Raw genomic sequence first — 25,067 nt, forward strand, 5'->3', positions numbered from 1 at the left:
TGCTATTTATCGTTGTAAATGAATTGTCTCTTAAGCATAAGCTTTAGGTTTAAACAAAGTGAACACTGTCAAATGTTAATTCAAAATATTTTAATTTTATAAAACAATGTAATTATAGCTAAACCCTGACATTAAACTTGCTTATTAGTAAATATTGAGTAAATTGATTTGGTTTTGGTTTTTTTCTAAAATTATAGTATAATATAAAAAAATTTTTATAATGAAAAAAAAAAAAATAATAAATTTGTGATCTTTACAGCCAAACAAGCAAATTCATTGTTGACTATATAACAAAAATTTCACAAATTACAGTTTGACAATGAAGCATGATTAAAACTAATACAAATATATAATATACAAGTTTCAATAAATTATTGATGACCAGTTAAGACCATACATTAAACCGATACCAATATTATTTACTGAATATTAAAATTGCATTATTAAAAATTAACCAGATTGTTTGATTTAATGCTTATGAATTATGATAAATTAAGTTTAATTATTTTACAAATTCAAAATTTGTAGGAAGGAGAAATAAAATAAATTAACAGTTAGTTATTTTTGGATTGCGATACAATTAGTCTCAACCCCAGCTTTTTTTATAATGTGAACTTGAAGGTCATAAAAACTTGCTTTATTTTTTACTACCTCAATGTCATTGGGGTTTTTGTTCAACATAACTGTTAATACATCATCATCACTATTATAAAACTCGATTAAATGAGTATTGAATACTTCCCAAAATTCAGGAGCCAGCCTTTCATTGTCATCAGTATTGTTATCATCTTTAAATGTAATTAACTCAATGTTACGATGAAATTCTTTATCTTTTTCTAATTTACGAATTTCATTATGTATTGATTCATTTTGAGGTTCAAGTTTCAATGCTATTTGAATCTTTTTATTAGCTTCTGTAAAATCTTTAAGTAGACGTAATGCTTTTCCCCAGTTAAAAAATAATTTTGCAGAGCGTTTAGAAAATCTCTCTGAATACTTCATTGCCTCTATACCCATACGACATACTTTATTAAAAGCACATTGCTTTAAATAGCACAAGCTTAAATTTGTATAAAGCTTATTCAAATATTTCATCATTTCTATTTCTTCAAAGTTACTTTTGCACCCAGCTAAATGCAGCAGTTCCAGTGCCCGATTATATTTAAATACAGCTTTATCTATATTTTTAAGTTTAAATTGTTCATTAGCTTCAAGATGATATTTTTTAACTTGTACAAGATTTTTATCAAATAAGTTAGGATCGCGGTTTTCCTTGTCAAAAGTTAAAATATTATCAGGCGATAAATAGGAAACAAGATGGACATCAAATAGAATAGTTGCGTTTGGTGGTATGCGAGGTGGGCATCCTAATTCTCTGTAAGCCAATTCTGGCTTTATTATAAATCTTGCGTGCTCACCCAAAGTCATTGTTTTTATACCTATTTCTAATCCTGGCAATAGTTCACCATTACCCAAAGTAAAACGTTTAGGTCGTCTTCCTTGAATATATGTTACATCAAATGGTTCTTGAAGGTTTGATATATAAGCAATATAATGTAGAAAAACTACATAGTTTTCTGGCACAACTTGACCAATTCCTGTAATATTGAAAAATAATAATTATAACTTATACTATTTATCTAATAAAGAAAATTAGATAAATACATTTCCATGTGTTCACCAAATGTTCTGATTTAAAACATTAGCCAATATAGTTTTATAAAATAAGGTTCTGTATAATACCTACCGTTACTTATTTAGATAATTTGATATTGTGATGGAAAATAGTACAAAAGCACTTGTGTAGACAATGAGTCTTAAAAAGACATCAAAATGCATATGCTTTAACTTACAAACATACAACTAACATTCCAAATTTGAATTGTAAATCTTTAATATTAAAGGTGAATTGATGTATCACCAAACTTACATAGCAATAAAAATTATTTAAAGAAACTTATGGACTTTTATTAATATTTTTTATTTAAAGTCAGCTATAACTACATAATATAGGTAAGTTTATTTTTTTTTAAATGTATATAACTCATTTTAAAATTAAAATATTAATATAAGTCTATGAGGTATCTGTCTGAGTTAATAAGTCATTCACTCTAATATTAAAATTAAAAACATAAAATTAATTCTGCTGAACACTGATTTGCATTTTACTATAATGTGTTTGAAAGATGAAGACAAACGATACAGGTTTTAATGTCTTCTTAAAACTAACATAGTCTATATCAGTGCTTCTAAATTTTTTTCTACCCCAATAAATTTATCTAAATAAACAGTAATAATATATAGGACAATTTTAAAAAGGAAACCTTTTTAAGTTAAAAAATCTTTTGTTTTACATTATATTTAAATGATTATCAATCATTTATTATATTTTTAGAGCCTATAATAATTTCAACTGTAACAATAACTTTATGTAATATCACTACTTATTATGTGTACTGTGTATCAATAGCTAAATTTTTTTTAAAAAAAAAATTTACTAAATACTAACACATTATATTGAGAGGTTGTTGAAAAAACATAAATATTCTAAGAACTGTTAAATTTCTACCTAAAAAATAAATCCCTATTTTTCTTGGTCACACCACAATTTAAGAACACTCTTACTGATTTTATTCATCTTTTTATTTATAAGTTTTCTAATACTTAATAAAATGTTCTGATGAAAAAAAAAACTAAGAAAGTTACGCAGAAAATTGGAAATATTTTAAAGAACTTAAATATACTACTATTTTATCTCCTATTTTATAAAAATTAAGGTTTTGAAAATTATTTTATCAGTAGAAATCTACATAGTTCCGGAGTGACATGGTTATATTTGATCGTAATTAGTAATATTTATTAATGTGAAATAACAATATTTGTTAATCAATTATAAGAAAAACAGGCTAATGCGATGATTTATAGGAGTGTGCTGACTATAGGTGAATATTCAAAAATATATTTTTTTTTAGTAGTTCTATATAAAAGTCCATAGCATCACATTTCAATCTTTAAATTTCTATATAATAATAATATGTAAATGAGAAAATTGAAATCTTTGTCACGCATATGTTCTGAAACTATTCATCCAATTATCTTGAATATTTTTATAATGAAAGAGTACAAGGCAGGTGTTAAGCCTATTTTGGATTCTATAAGTTAATAAAAAAACTAGTAATTAATTTTTAATTAATTGAAAAATATACACATAACAATTTTTTTTTCATCTGTATTAACACTATTAACAGTTATAAGTTATTATTAGAAATTAGTATTTTAGTGAATAGTTGATGTAATATAATAGTACATAATGTTTTTGTTGTTTTTTAGTATAGACTTTAGAAGTTGATGATTTTTGATCCAGAATGAAAAGAAAATCAAATTTGGGTCAAACATAATTTATTTAAAAAAAAAATAATGCTTTTATTGGTAGAAAAAACACTAGACGAGACAACTATGTTAAGTTAATATGTTGAAAATATCATCTATACATCAAAAGAGAAAACCAAAAATATTATTTATCCACACATTATGCTAATTAATGTTAGTATTAGACAACCAAATTTAACACTAGTGCATATTATACGAATAACAAAGTGCATGGAGATAACTAGTTTTAATTACAATATAGCACTTAGACTCTAGTAATTTATTACTAATAGTAGTATAATAGATACTCATGAGGCACTAATAGTTATTTTCTCATTAATTAAATTTTAAGTGTACCTAAGATGTTATGTTTATATATTTCATAAAATTATTTATGTTTGATCAGTTATACAAATTTAAAAAATCTATACTAACCCGATTCCAGTAATATTTTTAGCACCTTACGATCGCCAGTCAGATCTTGGTGATTTGTTTTGGTAATGAGATGGTTAAAAGAATCTAGATTGTCACCTTCCTCTCCAATCATATCGAAGTTAATAAACTCAGCCAAGTCAGCCAGCTCAGATGCGTTATAAGTAAACGTATCATCGACATCTTTATCGGATGAGTTATCCATCGTAAAACAATATCCATCCTGTGACTTCAATATTTCTTCCGATGCCGTCTTGAGCACATTGAGTACTTTGGGCGGAAGTTCAGAGGGTTCGTCCGCCATCGTGAACAGATTTAAATAGATTGCGACTTAGGTATGTGTTGTTGTCGTTATTCGTTATTGACGAAATCCGTTATTTAATATTTTAAACAATTTTAAACAATTAACAAATAATTTACACGGCTTCACTATTGAATGATAACTGATAAGTGTCGTCAGTGTCGAGTGTGTCGACTGTCGAATGGTGATTGGTGACCTACGGAGCAGGGGCTGGTAACTCTATAGGCGCGGATGCGACATCGTAAAATAGTAACCACATCAAAACCTAGGTTCGCTAGTATCGTTATCAAGGAGTTTGATTGTTTGACCTCCTTGAAATATTTAATGATGATGCTAGATAAGATTTCATGACGTTACATTTCGAATATTTCGATGGACGCCTAATCTTGTCTATGCAACGCAGCTGAGCAAGTGACTTGTGACTATTGAGTATTGACTAATATTTTATATTATTTAATATCGTTTAACGTTTACTGTCCTGTGTTTAATATTTATTATTGTGTCGTATTATAATACGAATTTACGATGGGTCGTGCCGCGTACAAATGCTGCGTGAAAAACTGCAATTTTGAAGGTTTGTGTATTTGTTAATTAACAAAATTACTAACTACTAACTAGGAACTTACTATGATTGATTATATTTGTTAAAATGTTTTTATAGGTGGTATCTCGCATAGATTTCCAAATCCAAAATTGTATTTGACTGTACTTAGTAATTGGGTACAAGTGATCGGTACAGAACAGTTTGATGGTTTAGATCCACAACAAATCTATTATGCTAAACGCATATGTTCTTACCACTTTTTACCTAGCAATTACAGTGAGGGTACAAAAATGTTGAAAAGAAATAGCGTTCCTACACAACATATGAATTCTAATTGTGACCGTAAGTTGTACCTGTTATTATAGTTGTAATTTAAAATGTTTTTATTTTAGCTAGCTAATTTATTTTAATATTTTATTAGTGCCTCTAAGTACATGTTCTTCCATACCACTAGTTCCTACAGAATCATTGAATAATCAACAATTGCCAGCTACTTGTTTGGAAGTGACCAATAATTGTTCAACTGCACGCAGTGTTTCTCCTGTTTCTGATTTATCAGGTTTTGATCTGCTTAATGATGATGATGATGAAAATAACTTGAGTAAGTCCTTTTTGTTTATATAATCTTTTCTGCTTTATTCTCTTTGATTTGCTTCTTAATTAAATAATATTTATGCATGAATATTATTGCTATGCAGTAGATTGTGATGCTGATACCATTGACAAATGTACTAGTGATGCTTTTATTGTTGACAATGCTGATGTAGTGCATGCGTATGCTTCCACAGTAAAACGTGGAAAAAAGACAAAATTGAAAAACATTAGTTCTGGTTAGTATATTCATTTCAAACAATTTATTATAATGGTGTTCAGTCTGTACAAATGTGTAACATAGTTGCATAAAGGTTGACTGAATGTATTTAAACTATTAACGCATAAATTATTTTTTTATTTAAAAATTAAAATGAAAAATAATAATGTATATATTAGAATCAAACTATTTATGTTAAATGTTTAATGTTTTAAATTTGTTTTTGTAGGGCCGTTATTTAAAATTGGTGTTAAGCGAGCAAATCTATTAACACCCAAATGCAAGTCATTGTATGCAGATAGTGTTTTATTGAATAAACAATTCCGTTCCATGAAACAAAGATGTCTGAAGTTTAAAGATCGGCTTACTGCTGCTGAAAAAATGTCTGATAGTTTAATCAATTCTAAACTGTCTAGTCGTATGACTACAGCTGCAGCTATATTCACTAGACTACAACTTCGTGAAACAAATACTTCAGCAAAAGGAAGACGATTTACACTCGAAGAAAAGCTGTTGAGTTTGTCATTGTATAAAAGAGGGGCCAAATCTTATAACATTTTATCCAAATTATTTACACTTCCTTGTCGAAAAACCTTATCAAATTTGCTATCCAAAATACCTACAGAAACTGGAATTGATAATACTTTAATTAAAATATTAAAGAAAAATCTAAAAAATCTTTCGGATCGTCAAAAATATTGCATAATAGTTTTTGATGAAGTGAGTCTTGAACCTAGCTTACAATATAACGACTCTACTGGTTCCATAACCGGATTTGAAGATAATGGAATGTCAAGGACTCAGAACTTTGCTGACCATGCGCTAGTTTTTTTAATAAGAGGAGTTGTGAAAAAATTTAAACAACCAATATCTTACACTTTTTGTAAAAGTACAACAAGTAGCCATGATTTAGCTAGTCAAATAAAAAATGTCATAAGAGCAGTCCATTCCACTGGCCTGAAAATTATCGCAACTGTTTGTGACCAGGGTGCAACTAATACCGCTGCAATAAATATTCTGAAGAACGATACCAAAGCAGAATATTTAAAAAAAAATTTAAATTACAAAGATGAATTCTATGAAGTGATAGTAGGGACTGAATGTTTGAGAGTGGTTCATTTATATGATCCTCCCCATCTTTTAAAAGGCATAAGGAATAACATGCTAAACAAAAATGTTGTATTCACCATTGATGGTCAGCAAAAAGAAGCCAGTTGGGATGATATTGTCGATTTATATAATATTGATAGTAACATTGAAGATGTGAGAATGTTACCTAGACTAACATCTGAACATGTAGAGCGTAAAAAAATAAAGAAAATGAAGGTCAAAAACGCTGCTCAAGTTCTCAGTCAACGTGTGTCTTCAATCATGTCATACTTATCGAGTGAGTCATTCATCTTTGATAAACTATTAATTTACATTATAAATGTATTAACTATTATTATTTTTATGCAGGTGTAAAAATTCTCAATGAAAACGCTGCAGACACCGCAAAATTGTGTATTTTTTTCGATCAACTTTTTGATTCGGTGAATGGAAATTTCGATAAAGTTATTGATGGTAAAATTTACAGAACAGCCGTGAAAAAAAATTCTCCTCACCATAAGCTTTGGGAAGAGTCTTTAAAAATATTGAACTCAATGTATTTCATCAACCCATTGACAAAAAAGCGTACACACCCGCAGCCTCCAACACTTAAAAATTGGTCAAAGACCATTAAAGGTACTTTAAATAATAATAATTATAATAATAATTATAATACTAACTTTTATTTTACTTTGTTTCAACAGGTTTTCAAGAAATTTCAAAAATAATGCAAGAAAATGGTATAAGATCAATACTGTTGAGACTCTTCAACCAAGATTCTTTGGAAAATTTTTTTGGTGCAATGCGTGCCCATGGTTACCGAAATAATAATCCTACTTGTGATTCCTTTGCATCATCATACAGAACATTATTACTAAACAACTTGATGTCTGCTCATTCACCTGGTAGTAACTGTGAGGAAGATTTTGGAGAAGGTACATTAACAACATACCAGGCGTTGATTGATATGTATGCCGAATCCCAAGAAACTGATGAGGAAGATGTAGAAGTTAGAGTAGCTGATGGTTTGCCAAAGATGATTAGTTGTGAGTCTAAAGTTTTAAACAATTTAGGTTCACAAACTAAGAACTACATTGCTGGGTATGTGATTAAAAAACTAAACACTGTTCTTTTCCATGATTGCTCTACATGTTTATCACAAGTATGCTCTTCAACTATTACAAAGGACCATGAATTAACTGTTGCTAGAGATTATAAACCTTATAACAAATATTTATTAAAATATCCTAATTCAGTCTTCAGCTCATTAGTTCAAAATTCAATTGACATTATTGGTCACAATTTACCGGCAATATGCCACCATAAAAATGTAAAAGCTGAATTGACTAACATTATTAATACCACTTTAAATATAAATATTATCATATGTAAGGACCACGGTACATTGTTTCCTAAAAAATATTTAAATTTTATTATAAAAATGATTGTACATAATTGGTGCACTCAAATAAATCAAATAATGAAAGGCAAAAAAAAGTTGGCACCAACTGAAACCGATCAAATTAAATTAAAAGCATTTAATCGGTATGTAACTTTTTCAAAGAGGATTAGGTATACCTAATTCTATTTAATTATTTAATTTATAACCAGTATTCAACATTTTATTTTAATATTTTTTAATATTTATATTATTAATGTTATTATTATTATTACTATTATTACTATTATTACTATTGTACTATTATTACTATTATTACTATTGTATTATTATTACTATTATTACTGTGTGTCTGTTTTAATATTTGTTATTGTGTATGTCTTATAATCATGAACTATACTAAATGTATTATTTGAATTTTATTGTTCAATAAACTATTTAATAGTAACTTTTGTGTTCTTTTATTAATTGATATCTAATTTTTATTTTTATAATTTGATATGTTATGCTTAAAAAATGTTGGTTTTAGTACAAAAACTGTTGTATTTGAGTACTAATATAAAATGTTATAAATCATAAAATGGTAAAAAAAAATGTCAATGATTTAATAATCAGGACGGGCCGCCAGCCCCCGGCGCCGCCTCGGCACGACGCGCTACGCGCCCCTGCGCCGCTGCTGCATAGTTCTTACATCAAACACCGGGAGCGCTGTTTGCAATGTTCTAGACGTTAACATTGGAGTTGCCTATCTATTAGTATTCTTGTCTATGCTACGGAGTAGATTATTGACATTAAGGTAAATTGTTATTTTGTATCTAATATAAATCGGGAAAAACCGAACATCCAAACACAAAAATGATATTTAATTTTAAATATACAATTGAAAATAATCACAGAATATAACTCGTAAGAATTTAAGAAGCCTAGCTAATTATAGGAATTTCGTTTAAAACTATAAACCTGTAATGATGTCAGAACTCGGAGGCATAGGTAGATTGAATCTATTAACAATTGACGTAGGTCGTAGATTCTTATGTTCATCGTTCAGTATCGCTGAGAAATGAGAACATATTATGAAACTCAACAAAATTTAAAAAAAAACTTGATGATAAAGGATAAAATTGTAAAACTGTTGACCACAGTTGAGAATTAATCGCGAAACTGTTAAATTCACTGTTATTAATTTATATTAAAATCTATGATAAAATCCAGTCATAATATATTATTGACATATTATATGTTTAAGCCAGGGATGTTCGATCTTTTAAAGTAACTAGCTGTAGATCATTGTCTAATTTATCATAGTCTAAATTAAATTTTTATTTTAATAACTTATAACTCAGTTTAACATACTTTTAATTCTAAAGTCCATGTTTATAACTTATGATGACTATTTCTGGAAAATTGTGGTTCAAAATCGGTGTAAAATTATCCCACAATCTGTACTTCAATAATGAACCATATTAAAATAATAAAATGTATAAATAATATAAACGATAATATTATGGTGCAAACGGTTAAGTATTAAATACCGACTTTAAAAAAAAAAAAATTAATTTTAATTTATCGTGGTAATCCACAAGTTGTATTATCATTGTCCATTGATAATAGAATTTAAAAACCTTGAACCACGGTTTAAAATCATAAACCTGTTGAACCATGATAAAATCAATATTAAAAATTAAAATTTTTGAACACTGAAATATTAAATTATAATTTAATTATTACTTATTACCCTGTAAATTGTATACAATAAGTAATTATAGTCTAACTGTAAATTAGTTATATATATATTTATAAGGGAAGCAAAATTGCTGCGATGACACATTACAATCTCGGGTGTGGGCGTGTGGCAATTCATACTATACTATTCAGTTAATAGAGATGTATTTAGGAATTTTGCGCCCCAGATTATCTGAGTGCCATTACTTTTTTTTGTTACATAAATGACCTAGGTACCGCATTATATCAAAATGCTCTCCAAAATTTATCGCCCGGAGCCCAAGCCCTCTCTAAATACGTCACTGACAGTTATTATAATATACTAGGACTTGGGAATGTTTTTCGGCAATCGAGTTACGCCGTTTGTTATATTATTAGTTTTTCACTATAAAATTTGTTTACCAATTTTGCTTACAAGCGTTTGGATTACTTAATAATCTATTCCTACCAACAATACCAAAAATCATTCTAAAATTCAAAAATCAACTAAGCTATAATATTATACTTTTACAGATCACGGTTCGAGATATCTTAAACCGTGTTACAGACGATATTATCTTGGTCCGTGTATGAAACATTTTGTTCCTGTGATAAACTAGATAAACTGATAACCAGACGTGATGATAAATTGATAAATATGATTAACCTTAAAAACGTTCATGTGACAACATAATATAAACACAACGACTACATGTGTTATAATATTTCACTGTTCACATTATACTCTTTTTTCAATATGTGCGCTTACATTTTATTTTATACACAATAAAATAGATCAAAAACGTTTATATTTTAATATTTATTTGTTTGTATTGACTCCAAACAATGGAGGACGTTTATGCCGTGTTAAATAAAAAAGCGGCGTTAGATGTAGCAGCTCAACAAAGTGTTACTGTTACTAAAGTATTAGACCCAGAAATTGATTTGGGTACACTTCTGTGTTTCGATTCAAATGATTTTGATACTCAACAACTCAGGTACATTTGTCTACAATCAAATATTAACTTCAAATGTTATTTTGAGAATATTTTATAATATGTGTATTGTTTACTGTTCTTAGATCAAATCAAGAGGCATATTTAACAAATGAAACTAGGAATAACGTGCAATTACTGATCAACAAATTATTTGAATTGCCTATGAAAAATGAAGATGGTTATATGTATGTAGATTTACCAGAACCTAGATATAATTTACCCCGTGAAAAACCATTACCAACACCTAAACCACTCACTAAATGGCAGAAGTTTGCTATTGAAAAGGGAATCAAGAAAACACCTAAACCAAAAGCAACATGGGATGAAATTCTACAGGTATTTTTTTATAATTAATACAAAATGTAGTTATTCTAAGTTTAGGGTTTAACAATATTAGTTCTATACTTATAACCCAACTTCTTTTACATTTGACATTTCATAATTTTTTTATTTTTTCTTTGTACCTATTTATAAATTGTTTCATACTCATTAAAAAACATTTTACGAATCTAAAAACATTTCATCATTGTTGAGATATGAAGTATACTTTATTAGGCAATGTAGTTTTCCCAAACTATAGAAGTATAGTTAGTATGATTTTTTTTTTTATTATAAATATTTTAGCTAATTTTACCTGAAATTTTATCACCTTCAACATGTTTCCATCTATGCTCCCTCTCCTTCACATTAAATGTAGTCCTGGGGATTGTTAGTTTTATTTTTATGAACTATGTATGTAACATGTAACTGTAACATATTCCTAAATTGTTATATTTATGGTTGTTTAATTTTTGTTTTTTAGAAATGGATACCAACTTATGGTTACAAAAAAGCTGCAGCAGACAAAGAAAAAGATTGGATATTGGAAGTGCCTGGCAATGCTGCTGATCCAAATGTTGATTTATTTGCTCAAAAACGAGAAGCAAAAAAAGAGCGTGTTGCTAAAAATGAATATCAAAGGTTACGAAATATAGCTGCTTCACGTAAAATAAAAGTACCTTCTGTTGGATTACCACCTTTAGAAGGAACATTACACTCAAATCAGGTAAATTGTCTTTATTCATTTTTATAATTTTATTGCTGGTAATTAATTAATTGAACATTTTTAATAGTTGAAAACAGCTGTTGATGTAGCTAAAATCTCAACTGCATCAGTTGGTAAATTCCAGCCAAAAATAAGCAAGGAAATAATATCAACTAAAAAAAATATACCTGGGTTAAAGAAAGATAAAATCCCAGCTAAGGTATGTTGGTAATTATGTGATTACAATGATTTAAAACTACATTTTTAATTTTTTTTTAGTTTTATTTTTATTCTAAATATCTAAGACAGTACTTTTGTTTAGTTAATGTTGTATTATAATATATTAAACAATGTTTTTACAGAGTATGCAAGAAGAAAAATCAAGTAGTCTTCAAATATTAGAATCAATTAACAACAAAAAACCAAAATTCAACTTGGAAAAAGCTGCTAATAAAGCTATTCATGCAGAAGAAGTCGAGTAAATATAGTTATAAATTATTATTTTTTTTTTTTTTAATTATTTTGTATTTGTTTTTGTTTTTTTAGGAGAGCTCGAGAGAAAAAAGAAGGGGGTGATAAAAAGAAAGGAGGACGTTCACGCAGCAAAGGATCATTTAAAAGACCTACTGCCAATACTGGCAAGCGTTTGGGAAAACAAAAAGGTGGACGTAAACGTCGATAATATCACAATTTTATATTTTATTTTAATGATGTATATGTTAACTTTATTAATAAAATACAAGTCTTTTGACCTTTGTATGAATTATATTCTTACTTGTTTCAATTTAACAATTTTTAATATATTATCTACAACCTAAACTATAGTTATACCTTATATTACCCATTAAAAAGATTTGGTACTCGGTGAGTATTACTCGCAATTTGTAAGGAGTTTTGTACAGACAATATTGAAGGGTATAATAATTAATAATTATGTAAACAAATTAAGTGGATCAATTTTCATTTCATTATATAAATTGGTACAATGATGTGATTTTCATTGAAAACTGTTTTTAACATTTTAATATGTTAATAACTTTGGATACTTAAACAACATTTTTCATTTATTTATCTTAAGTAACAATCATAGAATATTTGTAAATGTTAAAATTTAGAACTAATGCACTTTAGGCTTTAGCACCTGCAAACATTTTTTTTTAAATTTTTTTTTTATAAAACTGACATATAAACTATTTATTTTAAGAACCACTTGCAATCAAAATTTATTAGTTGGGATAGTCTTTAAAGATTGAAAATCAAAATAATCTTAGACCAAGTAACTAAATTCTGAAAAAAAATTTCGTCTCCTCTTAAGTCCTAATATATCTTTTGCACGCCATAGAACGGGAGATCTATCATTTAATGTATGTTCATAAATCGTTCCGAAACCAAAAATTTTTTAATTTTTTTAAAATGGGATTCTGAGACCCGTTTAACATGGACGCGTATCATACGCGTGCATGTGAAACAGGACTAAGGTACTTACATAAAATACTGGGTTTTCCTAGTTTAATCCTACTTTTCAAACGTTCAATAATTATAATTTAGTAGTAAATAAATGTTTTTTACTTTTTAAAATATTTATGTACTATTTTTGTATTTTTTTTTTTAAATCCTTATTAAGCCTGAGCTATATGCTTTCGATACTAGGCTCCTGAAGGTTTTCTTTTTTTCGGCGGCATGGTTTAAAATAATCATATCTACAGGCTACAATTATTTATTTATTTAAATTCGGGTATTTAGGTTAAATAAATTAATATATAAAGAATTAATAATAAATACCTAATAATGTTTCTTAAAAAAAAATTACTATACGAAAAATATAAATATTTAATACCTGTTGGTTCAAATACCACCATAATGTGAAGCTTGAGTTCGTCGAAAACTATTTTCTTTTTAATAACAAAAAAAAAATATAAAATATAAGTAGTCGGGTAGTCTACTCGACTTCGCCGTATGCAACAAAGTGTTAAGTGACTATAACAGTGAGTGACTAGTGAGTAGTGACTACTGTGTGTGTAATGTGTATTATACAGCGAGTTGAGTGTTATCGTCTGCTGTCCAGCAATAAATTTATTTATAAATGGGTAAATCATGAATACGTAAATATTATTAAAAGATAAACCAGTTGCGACTTTTACATGCACAAAGGAGGTAGACGGTAGTTTGATTACAAACAATATTTTTAAATTAAAACCAGCAATTGTCTTCAATTAAGGGTATACTGGATAGTAAATATTTAAAATAGTGTAAATTATTGATAGGTAATTTTATTCATTCATCGAAAGATAAATTAAATTGAAATAATTTTCAGTTTGGTGCTCCTCACGTACTAGCGCCCTGGATAAATATAATATTCAAAAGGCTAGAGCGTTTAACTACCTTCTCTGCATTACTTATCAATTCACACTCTGGTCACGTTGCAAAAGTTTATTTGTCTTTGTGAGTTGGAAATATGAGAGAACACAATGTAATAAATCAATAGTTATTAATACTGTTTTTATTTTTTTTTACTCTATTAAAAATAAATAAATAACTTTAATTATTACACAAACTATAACTTATACAGACACATGCAATTGTAAAGTTAAACATATTTTTATTTAACATTTGTAACATAAAATTATACATTAAACATACATAAAGCAGTATTTAAATTAATATTTTAAACATATATATATATTCATTAGGTATATAATATAGTACAAATAGATATAATTATGACTAGATTTGTGTTATGACAAGAATCAATATTTTTCTTATTTACAAACTAAAATGTTTTCATTTTATTTTTATAACTATAACTTACTATCCTTTTTTTTTAATACGAACAATACAATTATTTGTTATTTTATTTTGTGTTCATACAGATTAACTAACTGCCTAGTAAATTTACACTGTTGAGCAATTTTGTTTTATGTGGTACAGAGGAACTATAGTTAAGGAAAATGTTTGTCTGTTTGAAAAATAAACATCACAGCCAATTTGTACTCACCAAACTTCGAGCTGTATTTTTGGAACTTTAACTCAAGAGATTTAAACTCAAAACTAACCACCGATTAAATCTAAACTGGCAGTGAATGTAATAAAGCATTAAAAAAAAAAAAAAAAAACGATTAAATTAAAATAAATATTTACATTTAAATGTCTGTGTTTTTTTTTTATATTTCATACTCTATGTATGCAAATATTAAAATTAATCTTTTATTATAGCGAAAAAACTAAATTAATATTTTAATAATAATTTATTGTAACAACAGTGTCCCCAACCAGCTATTTCGTACTTTGTATTTTCGGACAAACTGAAAACAGAATCGTGCGTACCAATAGTACGCAAAACTTGTCTACAACATAATAATTTGATGGTTATTATAGTATTTTACTAGTCGTGTATTGAACAACAATAATATCATAACGATGATTTTAAACTTGGGCGAAAAAATCACAGACACAATATATAATGTATATATTATATAATAATATATCGCACGATATAAATAATTAAATACAAACGAGGTGAGGAAAACAAATAATAATAATAATAATAATAATAATAATGATGATAAAAAAAAAAAAACGAACAAAATTGGACAGTACGAATAGATTTTTACACGCGGAAGAATAAAATAATAATATATGCACATCATATATAGATCGGCGACGGGACGACTTCTCGATCAGAACTTCGGATTACTTGACCGTTTCTATCGCCACATACACACACACACACACGCACACACATATAATATATATATATAAGTATAGACCGTGTGGTCTCCTCAACAGGGATGGCTCAGGTTGTAAGCGACGGCAAACAGTGTACAAATGGCGTACACTCCGAGCGCGAACCACCATATGAGTTGTTCGTGGAGCTTTTGCTCGAAGTTTTTCAACACCAGCAAACCGATGGTGAGACCGGCCAGTGCGCCGGCTATGTGGGCGACGTAGCTCACGGGCGGTGCGTTCGACGACGGTTCGAAGGCGTAACGGCAGTACACGGCGAAGCCGACGTCCACGCTGGCTGTGAATAAAAACAAAAGAAAAAAAACGGTAAGTTTAAGTCAGACGATATTTTTTTCGTGGCCTAGGGGGATGGGAAAGAGCTAGGATCGGTCGATATGGTAAGACTTAAAGATTTCGCACAGTAACGACATTACGTATAGGTATTATGTGAAAGGTATTTTATTATGTGTTACAGTGAAATCTCCGGACACCTCCGATTATGGTGGACAAAATTTTACCGATCGAGAGTGCATCGGTACTTGTAGAGGTTTCACGGCATCATATAATATTATTTTAACAATACTATTGCAGGGCTTTAAACGACTTGTTTTTGAATGTTTTATAATACCAACGATTAAGTGGCGTGTAACGTATACCTATTCTATTTAAATTGTATGTCGTCTTGTTGTATTTATTTCATTCTCAAGAAATCGAACTATTTTTTTCTTTAACATATTATATTCTTTTGAAGTGAAATTGTTTTGATGATTAAAAAACATTATGTTCTAATAAAATTTCAGATGTAGTTCCCAAAAAATGCATAAATATGAAAGATTAACATTTGCACATAACCATGTCAACATAACCTAACCATCGACTATCGTTATAAATAATATTTCTTTTTCCCAATCAGCTAATTAAAATTTAATCCATATTGAATATATAAATAATCACATATAAGTTACTTACCAATGAATAGTATGCCAAGCAACCGAAATACACCAAATTCCATGTTGTTATAGTTCTAAAAAAAAAAAAAAAACGATTTAATGATTTATTATCGTATAACAATAAAAATAACTGAAATAGGTATACTGAGTTTCTATTTACAAGTATTTACGAAAAACAATTTTCAAATTTTTAACTATACGTAGAAATTAATTTTTTCTATAATATTGAAACTGTTTATTTATATAAAATAAAAAATATTCGTTCTCACGAACAATATCCGATTTATATTTAATATGTATTCAAATAAGTTAATTTTCGGTATATTTTTGTATATTTCCCTATTTAATATAATGTTTATTGTATAAATCTTGAAATGAATAAAATAACTTCTTACCAACATAACGTTAGCTAAATGAGCAGCCAACAGAGCATACACTCCACCTGATGCACCAACGAGATACACATTACTATCAAAGACCGACGTACCCAAGGAACCTAGAACACAACATCGATGATTAAACAAAATGTAATTATTTGTTTCAATCGTTTTTTGTAAAGTTCTTTGACATTGTATTAAAAAAGTAAAATACATAACATGAAGCTCTTTAAGTTGAATATATACCTGCTAACACACCAGCCATGTATACAACCCCTATTCGGAGTGAACCATGCACCATTTCTAATGGAAGACCCACAAGCAGTTGAACGGTCAAATTGAATATCAGATGGACCCAACTAAAAAATAGCAATCACAGTTAAAAACTTCAAATATATAACATAAATTAAAATAAAATATAATATATAGGTAGGTATAAATAATCAATTCGCAATATTCATTATTCGCATCTAAAAGAAAAATTAACGTAGACCTTAACACTTACCCAACATGTAAGAACATGTACAACATAAATCTCCATAATTGTTGTCGTTTGTCAGGTCTATATATGAACACGCTGTCCATTGGCACAGGAGCGGCGACTGATGCCCATATGTCACCGGGAGCAGGTGTAGAACCCAAAGTTAGAGAGTAGTAATATAGATAGGTTCCCAACTAAAACAGTGAACAAAAATACCATGAAGATTGTAATATACTGAAATTAATTACTACACATTTAAAATATTATGTCGAAAACAATACACGTTGTTTGTACTTGTATAACGTAATCAAGATTTTTAGCGTGGTGGTGGAGGTGACAACTTACAAGTTCAACCAAAAAATTTATTTACATTAATTTTTAATTTTTTTGCATTTAAATATTATATACCTAATGTAAATTATTTTAATACATTATAGCTATTATTTACAATCATTACCTATATCATAATAAATTTAAAATCCAGTTAATATTTTTTTACTATGGTATAAACTATAATAGGTGGGGGTTTTGAACCCAAATCTACCACTTTAGGTGCAAAATTTATTTCTTAATAGAAAATAATTTATTATACATACTAATATTTTGACCTTCAAAATCGACCTAAACCTTTAAACTTAAAAAATGCTGTTATCAATTTAGAAAATAAAATGTTATGTAATTATTCTAAATTAATATATTATAGATAAATGTTATCCATAGTTTCTATGATTCAATAGTAAAATTATAAGTAAATCTATTTTTCTTTTTTCGATACATAAAATAAATAAAATCAACACAATGAATAATAGTTTTTAATTAAAATTAATATTTCAACAATTACATAATACATTATTATTTCCTTTAGTTAATTTTTTTTTTTTTTTTTGTTATTTCAGATATATTATCATATATCATTTTTTTATTTTAATGATTTTATTCATATTATGTTATCTCAATTTATTCATTGAAAACTGTGGAAGTGTATGTGAAAATTATGTCATTATTCATTCTCTATTACATTACAAAATTTAATACTACTCTTGTCAAATTACTTTATATTTACGTACAAAAATGTAATAACAATATTTATGATGAACAAATTATTATCTTTGAATATAAATTAAAAATTATATTCTGATATTCAATTGATTTATAATACATAATATACGTTATGTTATATATGAAAACAAAAATTTCAAAATACAATAAATTTAAGTTAACCTAAATTCAATTTTTTTTAAGAACTAAGATAAGAATAATATACTAATTAATTGTTTATGCGTTCCTATATTATAACGAATTTGTAAATATTAATATCTATAAAAATTATTAATATGTATTTTCACTCTATTAAAACTGCATGTATTTACAAGATTAAATTTATCAATATGATTAAAATAAAAATAATATACAACTACAACAGTGAATTCAAGCACGTTGAATACATATTACAAAAATAAAATTTGCTAACAACAACGAATTGTCAATTTTAAAGTCTAATTTATAGGTACTTCTATTTTCTACAGATTATAATTGATTAGGTACACTGAAGTTTTCCATAGAATTCAATTTATTTATCATAATCGAACGAGCGCATTTCGAGATGTTATTAAATAATAAATTTCCTATAAAAGTAAGAATTCAACAAATTTAATACCTACTCCTTCTGCAATTAGTAACAATTTTAAAGATTAATTGGTGAACAATTTTTTTACAGTTTCTTATTTTATTAATTGCATGAATTTTTGTTATGACTACATAACCTTTTCCTAGAATGTTGATCTAGTTACACTTGTCTACCACGAGTAAAATTGTTTGATTGGTTTTCTAAAAATATATTTTGGGTTATTATCTATCATAATAATTTAAAAATCACTTTTTGAAACATATTAAATTATATAATATTTAATTTGGTTGGAATTGTAAGAATAACTATTTTAACTGTAAATCGTATAACCTATTTAATTTCTGTTTATATCATCTATATTCTTATACCTATTAAGTAAATGTATGTTTAAACTTAATTCGTTCTATTAAAATACACAGGAAACGGAGTTCATAAGGAAGTGAGATGTTAACCCAAAGCGTTTTTAATGTGCCAAGTTTTTGAAGGCGTTATAACTTATTGTAATAGGCACTTATATAAATATAGGTTATATATTTTTCTTTTGTCCATTGCGGTTTCACATAAATGTATCAAATGTCAGTTACTATATGTTGAAAGTTAAAGAACACGTACTTACCTAGTTAATTTAATATTTTTATGTTATCATTATTCGGTAATATTTGATTATCAAATCATGTACTTCGTTAAATTAGTTAGATACATTAAAGTGTATTGCATGTTTTAATATTTATCAAAATTCAATACATACAGTACCAGGATACCCTATCGTAAAAATCATTTAAACACAAAAATAAATCCAAAAATGAAACATTTTAAGATATTCTATTGTAACCAAACATGGTGTTATTTAAAAACACACTGCATATGTAAAATACATAGTATAAATGAGGTTTTTTTTTGGGACAAATCCCAGACAGAATAAGAGCACGTGTCTCTTTTGATTTACAGACGTTTCGATTTCCGGCATTACGTTTCTTGTGGGTGTATTATAGTACTTTTACGACACACAAAAATAGACAGTATGTATTCACATTACGTAATACTGGATTTTAAATATTATAGATTACTGGTACGTTTTGTGATGTGTGTTTGAGAAGGAACTATTTACTAAAAATCGTAAACAATTTTACTTTCCGTTTCGTTATTTTCATATATACCCAACTGTACCAATAATAATATAAAATATTACTTACATTTACTTTATATAATTAATATGCATTGATATAAATGTTGAAATTGATTTTTTAGCAAACTACAAGTTATTATTACCTAATAGCAGAGTAACTACATATTTTAGTACCTAATATTAATTATGTTATAAAAGTTTAAAAGTTATAACATAGTACCTACATAATTTTATGCTGTGTTATTTTATTATAGTTATAAAAAGTGTATTATTTGTTTAAATCAATAGCTACGGAATATATAATTATAATTTACAGTTAAATATATTGTAATAGATAAATGTATGATCTATATATTTTCTTAATTCATATATATATATACATATATGTGTGCATTATTATACGAAAGAACTAATAAAATAATGCTCATTAACGTTTTGGACATATATGTTTCTAAATATATATTTGCAATTTTGAAAATTATTTATCACAATATCAATAATACACTTTTTCTTTATTGAGTTTTCTTTCTATATGAATACAACTATAGTATAGAATTATGTGGTATTGCGTTATTTTGCATGAAATTTGGAATATATAATATATATATACGTATAAGATATTGCAAGCTGCATAATATATGACTATGAAAGGAATTAATCACTCGAAAAATCCAGAGGGGATTATGCCTTTTTAGAAAGGTAGACAGCTGTAAACAGTAAATGGTTTTCTGAAAATAGGAAATAGCCTGGGTCTCGTTTAGCCCCCGAGGGTATAATTTAACTCGCGTTTGACATCTGTTACAATTTCTTTTTCCATCTTTACTTCTGTTCTCTGTACATGCCACGTGCCACATGGTGTCTAGTACCTACATATAGGTATGTATAAGGTAAACATCAGAATTCATTAATGATGGTTACTTGTTATTATACTATTTTTAATGACCTACAACAATATTTTTTACTATAATCTTTGAAAAAAACTACTTGCAAAAATTATAAAAAAAAAAATCGATCTATACCTATATAGTTAAGTTTTTTTCTACAGTTTTACTTAATTTTATATGCATTTAGTGTGTATAAAGGTTCACCCTCGGATTTTTTTTATCAACCGATACCGCATACACATTGTGTTTTATTATTTAATTACGCTATAAACACAGTTCTTTACAGTATATCTATACACTTTGTGTTTGTGCTTTCACACCAGATTAATTTACCCCCATCCCCGCTCACGACCATAGCATGACTAATTCCTGGTTGTGTCATTGTACATGCATTATAATAGTATTTATAACAATAGTAAACGGATTTCATTTTTAACTTACCTCAAAAATTGTAATGAGCAGTATAAAGAGTGGAGGTGGGCAACAGCGATAATTGTCCGCATAATATTTCCGATCTCTTTCGTCTGTCAAGAACTCCTCTGCCACAAGACGTACCATTCTATAAAAAAATTTATAACATTAATATAATTAGACGAATACAGATTTAGAATTTAGATTATATAATAATATATTATAGTATAATATATTAATAATTATAAATTAAAAAATTAAAAGACAAACAGATATGATAATCATTATCAATAATAACGCAAAAGTCATCGGTGTGACATAGATTTCGAAGAATGGAAACAAATTATAGTAATGGAAAATAATTCAATTAAATAGTGGACGGTTTATCATGATCTAGTAAACTTTGGATTAGAAATTTATTTAATTTACGGCAGTTAGGTTTTAAGGTCAACCGTAGTTAATAGTATGTTCGTGTTTAATTATAATAATAAAATAATGAACCGACGTAAATCGTTAACTTGGATGATTTCAATTTCAATTTTCCTGAGAACATAAGAGTTATTTTCGCTAATTAATAATTATATTTAAAATAAAACACATTTATATGATAATGTGGTACTATAAATTACTAACAACACAAAAATATCAGCGATAACGACAACTAAGTAGGCAAAATCATTTTATTATAGCGATTTTATTTATAAAGAATAAGGTCTATTAATTTAAAACATTTTTTTATTTCTTTTAACTCGATACAACTATAATATAATAAGTTGTGCAAATTATTAGTCAAGGGAAATTAGTATATGTATATTGATACTAAATATAAACAATTGTTAGAAGTTATAAAAAAAATATATCAGGTGTTACATTACCGAAATGTCTAACAGTTAACAAGTAATATCATCATTTTACACTAAGAAAAATAGCTGTATATTATATCTGTGAACTTACTTTTGTTGTAACGTTGGTTCTTGAAATATAATATGAAAATCGTTTTCGCTGTTAACTTCTTTATCCCTGTGATGAATGGCACATTTAAAACTCCGCCTCCTTTTGCCGGACATCTAAAACAAATATTTTAATGAGTACATCAGCTGTTTTGTGGTAAACAATGCGTTTTTTAATTAATTTATATCGTTCAGTGTATTACGAATATAATTGCATGATAACATATACGACCCAAATAACAAAATTAAATTATTAGAGTATTATAGTATTAAGAATATTATTCTTTTATTATTATTTAGAGTAAAACAATAATATACAGTTTTTGGTATAATAGTAAATTTTAGGTCACTTTACTGTTCTTAATTCTAATCTTTTACATTAATTATGTAACACATCAAACGATTAAAATATGTAATTTTAATAGTATAAAAAGTTTAAGAATAAAAATAAATTATTATCTTATTTATCTTTTAGTTTTCACAAATCATCTAATTAAATTTATATTCTAGTTATTTTTTAACTTTATCAATCAAGAGTTATAAAATGCGTGAATGATAATTTTTCGTAAAATTAAAGTGTGTTAGGGAAAAAGTGAAATAAATAAAATATATATCGTCGACTAAAAATGATAAAATAATAAATCAATAATCATTAATATATAATTTTACTATGATAATATATTAGAAGATGCTATTTCAAATGTGAAAATTAGAACTGAATTAAATGTACTCGATTAAAATATTTAGAACGATACTGTTTTCATTTCCCATTATGTACGAAGATGAGTTATAATCATGAATAAATAAATAACTTTAATTATACACATTAATATTATACACAATTGACATTCAATCTAAGATAGCGTTTTCATTTTTATTCCACATCATAACGGTTCACACGTTTTTAACTGTAATATATTCTAATATCTATGCGATACCTAAACATCTTTTATGTAATGAGATAATATTACGTTGATATATGGAATTATTATAATTTATAATATAGAGCATTGTATTTTTATTATTATTAATATTATTCAAAATGCCTTTTAACATACATAAAAGCAATCCGCTGGCTATGTTCCCGGCGCCAGTTGAAGTTTTTTTTTTTATTAAGAATTCACTGTAGTGCTTCGAGAACTGAACGGTAGAGCAGAAGAGGGAAAGGACAAAAGCGTTTCGGCACGATTGTCCAGGCTACGAGTCGCATATGAAATGAGGGCCATCTTGCCAAAAGAGAGATAAATACAAAATTTTCGTGTGCGTGTATGTATTTTATATAGGACACTTATTATTCTCGGGATTCCCTAGATGAATTACGACCAAGTTATGGAAATATTTCCGTTGTCGGTTCGATTAAGAATATAATGTGTACCTAGTTTAGGAATGTTTGAGAGAGAACACAAGTATAAACTATAAACTATAAACGAATATAGTTGGAAAAATAAAACCAACGTAAAATAAACAACGGTTCACAATTTTACATCTAAACCATATTATCGAGTTCTAAAAGCATTTATTAAGATTGACATTTTTTTACACAAATAGTAGCGGATTAGAGTATTATAAATCACAATAAGTCGAGAGTATACTAAGTATAGAGTCGATACGTATAAATAAGTATAATTACAACGTATTTACAACGAACAAGTAAAATTCACGCTTGTATGATGTGACAGAAGCTGGGCTTTAAGTACGGAAGGACTTTAGGGACTTGTCCTTTTTTCTGAAACCACTTAAACTTTCCCCTTAGACCAGCGTTTTCCAAAGTGGGTGATGAAAGTTATAAACTTAATTAATTTTTCATTGCGTACCAAATAATTTGTGTACCAATACCTACATTTTTCTTTAAGATAAGGAGCGTCTATCAATTTTTTTGACAAGTGGGTGGTAAAGATAAAAAGTTTGGGAATCACTGTCTTATAGACTATAATATTTACATCAAGAGGTAACTTGTAAAGAGCAAATCTACTTTTGGTCTGTTTTTTTCATTAATGAATAAATAATATTTTATCGAAATTATTTAGTTTGGTACAGAATAGATTATAGTTTAATCGTATTATCTATTTGAGCAATAAGAACAATGTTTATTTTGTTTATTGTATTTTTTTTTTTTTTGTTGCCTAGGCAACTCAAATGTGTTTAAAAATCAATGATAATAGTCGACAGATATCCAAATGATTATAGTTAACTAATCATTATAATTTTTCAAAAAATGCCATATTTTTAAAATATACTATATAAACATATATTATATAGTGTGACAATTATTAAGAGATCACAATTGATATAATTTTTACCACTTGAATTCCTGGACAAGTATCATAAGCATTAATCATTAATAAGCAATAAGTAATGAATAATAATAAGAGTGTATTAAATTAAACCCTTGTCGACGAAGCGACGTTTGAAACGGAAAAAATAATCCATAAATATTGTCATAGATAGGTATTTTAAAATTGTATAATAGGTTTATGTCTTGTGAGAACCGGAGATCGTAATTTCATAAATTCTTATTAATAAGGAGCGCCTTCAATTGCCGCCACTCCTCAAGTATGCGCTAATAACTCTGGCGTTGTAATTTTTTATGTTCTCGTGGACCAAAGTTAATTATTTGTTGTTAAATAAAGACATCTATATAAAACCTTATAATTAAATCACACTTATTTAGTTCTTGATATCGATTTACAAACATATTGTATCGTTATTCAAAACATCTATAGGTACTGTTTGTTTAAATATTTAATCTTTGAATAATAAAAATGTTTTCTTTTGAATACACAATTCGAGTAAATATACATTAAAGAAATCGAGTTTTAGTAATTGAATTTAACGCTCAGTCCATCGTGTATAGTCGTAGCGTAGGTAAT

At 27.2% G+C, this 25,067-nt stretch overlaps 4 protein-coding genes across 9 annotated transcripts in view; 2 read left to right on the forward strand and 2 right to left on the reverse strand.

Annotated features, from left to right (window-relative positions):
- Positions 1-73: 73 nt before the first annotated feature.
- Positions 74-9,527, reverse strand: LOC114121178 (inactive peptidyl-prolyl cis-trans isomerase FKBP6). 2 transcript variants are annotated; one of them, XM_027983401.2, is made up of 3 exons: positions 9,299-9,527; positions 3,805-4,298; positions 74-1,598 (listed from the first exon to the last, which is right to left on the reverse strand). In XM_027983401.2, exons 2-3 carry the CDS (start codon positions 4,103-4,105, stop codon positions 559-561), a joined length of 1,341 nt encoding a protein of 446 aa, XP_027839202.1. In that variant the 5' UTR covers positions 4,106-4,298; positions 9,299-9,527; the 3' UTR covers positions 74-558. The 2 variants fall into 2 exon arrangements, with proteins under 2 accessions (XP_027839202.1, XP_050060845.1); XM_050204888.1 differs by lacking the exon at positions 9,299-9,527 and adding an exon at positions 8,906-9,158.
- Positions 4,320-8,338, forward strand: LOC114122344 (uncharacterized). Of its 2 annotated transcripts, XM_050204887.1 has the most exons (7): positions 4,320-4,676; positions 4,764-4,988; positions 5,068-5,247; positions 5,345-5,476; positions 5,687-6,844; positions 6,916-7,182; positions 7,251-8,338. In XM_050204887.1, exons 1-7 carry the CDS (start codon positions 4,628-4,630, stop codon positions 8,126-8,128), a joined length of 2,889 nt encoding a protein of 962 aa, XP_050060844.1. In that variant the 5' UTR covers positions 4,320-4,627; the 3' UTR covers positions 8,129-8,338. The 2 variants fall into 2 exon arrangements, with proteins under 2 accessions (XP_050060844.1, XP_027840776.2); XM_027984975.2 differs by lacking the exon at positions 5,345-5,476 and having other exon boundaries at positions 4,321-4,676.
- An 806-nt stretch (positions 9,528-10,333) lies between the features above and the next one.
- On the forward strand, positions 10,334-12,436 carry LOC114121177 (ribosome biogenesis regulatory protein homolog). Its single transcript, XM_027983400.2, has 6 exons — positions 10,334-10,644; positions 10,728-10,980; positions 11,447-11,689; positions 11,757-11,888; positions 12,031-12,146; positions 12,215-12,436. Exons 1-6 carry the CDS (start codon positions 10,493-10,495, stop codon positions 12,348-12,350), a joined length of 1,032 nt encoding a protein of 343 aa, XP_027839201.1. The 5' UTR covers positions 10,334-10,492; the 3' UTR covers positions 12,351-12,436.
- Positions 12,437-14,152: 1,716 nt separating this feature from the next.
- LOC114121174 (protein rhomboid-like) overlaps positions 14,153-25,067 on the reverse strand; it is an 87,651-nt gene continuing 76,736 nt past the window's right edge. For all 4 annotated transcript variants that reach the window (XM_050205022.1, XM_050205021.1, XM_050205020.1 and 1 more), the window contains 7 exons: positions 22,202-22,314; positions 21,278-21,395; positions 17,224-17,393; positions 16,965-17,077; positions 16,737-16,837; positions 16,361-16,415; positions 14,153-15,689 (listed from right to left, as the gene is read on the reverse strand). In XM_050205022.1, coding sequence (XP_050060979.1) covers positions 15,448-15,689; positions 16,361-16,415; positions 16,737-16,837; positions 16,965-17,077; positions 17,224-17,393; positions 21,278-21,395; positions 22,202-22,314 — 912 coding nt within the window. In that variant the 3' untranslated portion in view covers positions 14,153-15,447. The remainder of the gene's footprint in view (positions 15,690-16,360; positions 16,416-16,736; positions 16,838-16,964; positions 17,078-17,223; positions 17,394-21,277; positions 21,396-22,201; positions 22,315-25,067) is intronic.

This window comes from Aphis gossypii, chromosome 3 (genome assembly GCF_020184175.1).
Source record: "Aphis gossypii isolate Hap1 chromosome 3, ASM2018417v2, whole genome shotgun sequence".
Classification (NCBI taxonomy): Eukaryota; Metazoa; Arthropoda; class Insecta; order Hemiptera; family Aphididae; genus Aphis; species Aphis gossypii.

What these genes read in the sequence shown, in the direction of transcription:
- LOC114121178 (XM_027983401.2), bottom strand. Translation starts at nt 4,105, where the DNA reads ATGGCGGACGAACCCTCTGAACTTCCGCCCAAAGTACTCAATGTGCTC. An exon ending in AAAAATATTACTGGAATCGG is followed by an intron (nt 1,599 to 3,804) that starts GTTAGTATAGAT and finishes TCAATATTACAG; the next exon opens with GAATTGGTCAAGTTGTGCCA.
- LOC114122344 (XM_050204887.1), top strand. Translation starts at nt 4,628, where the DNA reads ATGGGTCGTGCCGCGTACAAATGCTGCGTGAAAAACTGCAATTTTGAA. An exon ending in TGATGATGAAAATAACTTGA is followed by an intron (nt 5,248 to 5,344) that starts GTAAGTCCTTTT and finishes ATTGCTATGCAG; the next exon opens with TAGATTGTGATGCTGATACC. An exon ending in TTGGTCAAAGACCATTAAAG is followed by an intron (nt 7,183 to 7,250) that starts GTACTTTAAATA and finishes TTGTTTCAACAG; the next exon opens with GTTTTCAAGAAATTTCAAAA.
- LOC114121177 (XM_027983400.2), top strand. Translation starts at nt 10,493, where the DNA reads ATGGAGGACGTTTATGCCGTGTTAAATAAAAAAGCGGCGTTAGATGTA. An exon ending in TTTGATACTCAACAACTCAG is followed by an intron (nt 10,645 to 10,727) that starts GTACATTTGTCT and finishes TACTGTTCTTAG; the next exon opens with ATCAAATCAAGAGGCATATT. An exon ending in GAACATTACACTCAAATCAG is followed by an intron (nt 11,690 to 11,756) that starts GTAAATTGTCTT and finishes CATTTTTAATAG; the next exon opens with TTGAAAACAGCTGTTGATGT.